This window comes from Typha angustifolia, chromosome 14 (assembly GCF_048772165.1).
Source record: "Typha angustifolia cultivar Huaian chromosome 14, ASM4877216v1, whole genome shotgun sequence".
Taxonomy (NCBI): domain Eukaryota; kingdom Viridiplantae; phylum Streptophyta; class Magnoliopsida; order Poales; family Typhaceae; genus Typha; species Typha angustifolia.
In genome coordinates, this window is record NC_133252.1 from 3,925,924 (window position 1) to 3,930,554 (window position 4,631).

Here is a 4,631-nt window from a genome sequence, read left to right on the forward strand (position 1 = left end):
TTTAGAAAGAAACTACTGAAAAATCCAGCGCACTGAGTAACTTCTTTTCAACTTTGAGATATCTGATAATTTCTTTTCCTATTATTTGACCCACTTTGGAAAACAGAAATTATTCTGACCTTCAATTTGAAGCTAAGATAAAGAAGCCAAAATTAGAAAGAATAATGGTTGAAATGCTTGATGAAATCTAATGGCAACATATCTCTTATGCTATTTTCAAGGAGGGTCTCATTTTCACAATAATATTAACGCGGTAAATAAAGTAGTCACAATAACAATGGGGAATAAAATTAGAATTAGAATGTTTGCTCACGCTCTGCGTATTGCAAACTTTCACAATAGAATTAACGTGAGAAATAACATTATAGTAGACAAGCTTCAATCTTGTTCCAAATAGGGTTCCACAAACTTTATTACATTACAAACTTACACAATTTAAGCAGAGAATGAATACAAACACACTGAAGCAACATCACAACTGCAATTAAGCAAGATCACAACTGCAGCAATAATTCTGATATAAGTATATACTACTATTTATTTTGCTAATTAGATAAACACATAATAACATAAGAAAGGTGCTTCGATTCCTTTCTCTTTATTTTGTCGAAGTAAATTTTAATGCTAGATTAAGGAACTCCGTTTCCTGCAGGATTTGATGACCAGAATTAAAATAATTTGGACTCGGAGGGAAGAAGCCCCACGGCAAGGCCTGGAAACAGAACGAGCAGTGTTACAACAGTCAGCTCGAAGGTAAAGAAAAAAGAAAACCAGAACGAAATCTGATTTTATACTCACTTGGTTGCTGGCATTAATCTCTTATTAGTCCCAAGGGTAACCTAATACAACAAATATGAAAGGAAATTACCAGATAGATAGCAAAGAAGAAATAAAAAAATACTACGTTAGGCGACAAATCAATGTACAGCATACTACGTACCTTCGATTATGTTGACATTCTGGATGTGAGAAATATTATTCCAGTCTTTACCTATCTCTTTCTCAGTGCGTTTCCATAATTTTTCGCTGCAGGCCGTGATATCTAATGTCTCCAGTGCGGTGAGGCGTTGAATGCTCTTAGGCAAACGCTTGATGAGTGGGCAATCACAGATTTCCAAGCATCGCAACGAGGAGAGATCCCCCAACCATTCTGGAAGAGTGCGCAGGAATTTACAGTATCGTATTCTCAAGGTCTCAAGGGAGGTGAGGTGTCGGATGCTATCAGGCAAACTGGTCAGGAATTCATGTTCATTGAGGCATAAGTGCTTGAGGGATATTTCATGAACATCTCGCATCATCATAAGTGGCATCGTCCGCCAGCTTAGATTTAGTGCCGTAACAGATGGTGGAATACATGGGCGTATTTGAAGCTTGGGACAATTCTGGATGTTCAATTCTTCAAGGCAAGGGAACAGGGATGCTCCTCTTTCTCCATCCCCTGCCACTGCAGTTACCCATTCTTCAAGCTCCAGCATTTCCATAAGATCTAGTCTTTTTAGTGAGGGGAATGATGTACCTGTTGTGTTTCTGACACCACAGAACTCCTCACTTATTCTCCTTACTTGTAACATTTCCCGAATGAATATCTCCTCAAGCTTGGGCAATTGCCCCAACACAGGCAGGTATTCACAATTAGGGATATGCTCAAGTTCAATCTTAACCAGATTTGGGAGAAATGACTCCATTTGTCTCCTCATCCAAGTAGGGAACTTTGAACCTTGGTATTCCCAGATGCGCAGTTCTTGTAAATTCTGGTGCGGTTGGAGTGCTTCTAGCATGGCCTCCACAACCCATCCTCTCCGATGCACCTCTGTAACCCGTCCTTTCGCATACGTACACATGCAGTGTAGCGATTTGATACTCCCTCCTCTATTCTTTAAATTGGTTGCCACAGCATCATGGATGTTCCAAACTACATATCCTTCATGTGGACCATCGATAAGGTAAAGTTCAATTACATGTCTATCAGGCCCCAATTCCAGTGGCTCACCTATTTGGACCTCTAGATCTTTCATGTCATTAATAGATGCGGGTAACTCATTGGCTATTGGAGACTTTCGAATGTCTAGTGTTCTCAGTGAAGTAAGTTCTTTTAGAGATTCAGGTAGAGTTTCAAGATTTGAACAGCCACAAAAGTTCAATGAACTAAGATTTTTGAGGCTCCAAATCGAGTCAGGAAGTTTTGAAAGTTCTCTACTAAAGGAAAGATCAAGGTGGGTCAAATTACGAAGTTTGCCGATAGATACAGGAAGAGTACGGATACGATTACTGTATGATATTATCAACATCTCTAAGGTCAAAAGTTCTCCTATCCTTTCATCTATTTCTACATAAGAGCCCCAAAATTTGAGATACCTTAGTAGTTTCAACTCATATATTGAAGTAGGTAGATTACAATCGGAATTATAATTCAAATCTAAGACTCTAAGAAATTTAGTGTGTGAGAAGATTTCTTGAGGAAGAGAGCTGCATTCTTGGAAATGTAATGCTCTTACCTTTTTCAGTAAATCGCTCCGGAGCTCCGATGGTTGATGGTATCCGATAATTGATGCATAACGACACTCCTCAGGATTAATTTTTGGGGTCTTTCCAGCTTCTAAGACTGAAACTTCATCCCCAGCAATATATCTTGCAAGATCATACAACAAGTCGTGCATCTTATAAGTGTCTACTCCAGTTTCTTCAAGAAATGAATTTGCCAGCAGGTGCTTGATATGACTATCACCATCATGTCCCATCTGAATGAGCCTTTGAGCAGTCCAGTGCTGAATCAGCATGTCCTTGCCTAGCCTAAAGGCTCTTGGATACAAGGAGCAATAAAGAAAGCATAATTTAGATGAGGGTGGCAGAAGTGGATAACTTAACTTTAGAGGGGACATGATTTCATTCTCTGGTTGGCTTCCACCTTCCTCTAATTCCCTCAGTTCCCAAAGTTCACTATCTCTTACTTCCTCCCATGTGGCTTCCCCACTAGTAAAATGGAGCATGCCTCCAAGAATCTTAGCTATCAAAGGTACACCTCGACATTTCTTTACTATTTCCTTTCCAATTGATGCTAGCTTCTGATCTTTCGCACCAGGTGACAAGAATGCCTTTTGCTCGAACAGCTTTAAGCAAACATCATCTGACAAAGGCTTCAACATATGAGGGATTTCAGATTTCATGATTCGAGGAACTCGTTCACTGCGGGCAGTCACTAATATTTTGCTACCTCCTTTACCATCTTGTAACACCTGCTTGAAGTCCTCCCATTTTTTGTCCTTTTCATTCCACACATCATCCAAAACAACCAAGTACCTCTTACCGTCTAAACTTTCTTTGGCTCTTTTTATTTTGGACTCCAAATTGCCAAGATCATTCCTATTTCCAGCTCCCAATGATAATAGGATCTCTTCTACCAATCTTTCCACTCTGAAGTCCATAGCATGAACCCATATCCTTTGCTCAAAGACTTTCATCCTGTCATCATTAAAGATTAGTTTGGCAAGCGTCGTCTTCCCTAGGCCCCCAATGCCGACTATAGGAATAATAGAGATAGCGTCACTTGGAGACAACAATCTGTTTATTATCCCTGTCGCTTCTTCACCCCTCCCTATAACATCATTTTTGTTCACTACAGAGGACGTCGTGCGGTCCTCTTGTTGATTGCTGATGGTCTCCTCTCTCAGATTGTATTTGCTTCTTTCTGCTGCAATATTGTCTAGTGTCTTTCTCATGACCTTCAATCTGTGAGCCATGGTTAGGAGAGAAAAAATTGACATGAAGATGGAGAAGAAATTGTTCATATTACAATCAAAGTTCAGATCATTTGACTGATTTTGGGTTTGAAATTGGTCCAACATGTCCTCAATGTCGTAGGCTGCAGCTTTCAGCTTCTTCAACCAGAGGCGCACTGATGCGGCGTTGAAAGATTGCTTCTCGGCATCGTTGAGGACTGCTTGAATTAATTCCAGGGTGGTCTTCATGCCTTCGAGGTCATTCTGGAAGTCCCATAGCAGTCCAAGCTCCGACCATGTCGTGGAGCCTAACTTGCTAAGCAGCACTTTCACAACGGCAGTTGCAATTTGTTCTCCCGCCATCACCAGACCGACTAGATCTCTCAGAATTCCAAAGCGAGGAAAGGAAAATTGATGCGAGAGAGAGAGAGAGAGAGATGAATGATGAGCAATATAGCTAAGCTTTTGGTTGCCTTTTAAAGTTTTTCTTTTCATTTTTTTCTAAATTTTTTAATTTTGTTTTTATTTTTTGAGAAAGAGAGAGAGAAGGATGACTTTTGAAATTTGGGGCTGCAACGAGAACGACATCCTAAATTGCCGGGGAGATTTAATTGAATTTAGTATTGCCTGATGACGAAAGACATCTACAAGTGGATCCCAGTAGAAACCGTTGGCCAGATCAAAGCTTTAATGATTGTCTTCCGAAGCCAGACACGACTAGAAATTGATCGAGCTATCTTATTACCCCCCTTCCTCCATAAAATATTTAAGGATTTCTACATAATAAAAATTATCAAAATATTATACTTGCTGCTATATTCTTTAAAATATCTAAATTCTTTTTTTTCTCTCAGAATTATCATTACGATTAATTTATAATAGTTTATCATTAAAGTTAATAAATACATATAAATA

General features: G+C 39.3%; 1 protein-coding gene across 1 annotated transcript; it reads right to left on the minus strand.

Annotated features, from left to right (window-relative positions):
* Nucleotides 1-307: 307 nt before the first annotated feature.
* LOC140776641 (putative disease resistance protein RGA1) lies at nt 308-4,202 on the minus strand. Its single transcript, XM_073120407.1, has 3 exons — nt 941-4,202; nt 799-839; nt 308-712 (listed from the first exon to the last, which is right to left on the minus strand). The coding sequence occupies exons 1-2, from the start codon at nt 4,077-4,079 to the stop codon at nt 823-825; spliced, it is 3,156 nt and encodes a 1,051-aa protein (XP_072976508.1). The 5' UTR covers nt 4,080-4,202; the 3' UTR covers nt 308-712; nt 799-822.
* Between the last annotated feature and the right edge of the window lie 429 nt (nt 4,203-4,631).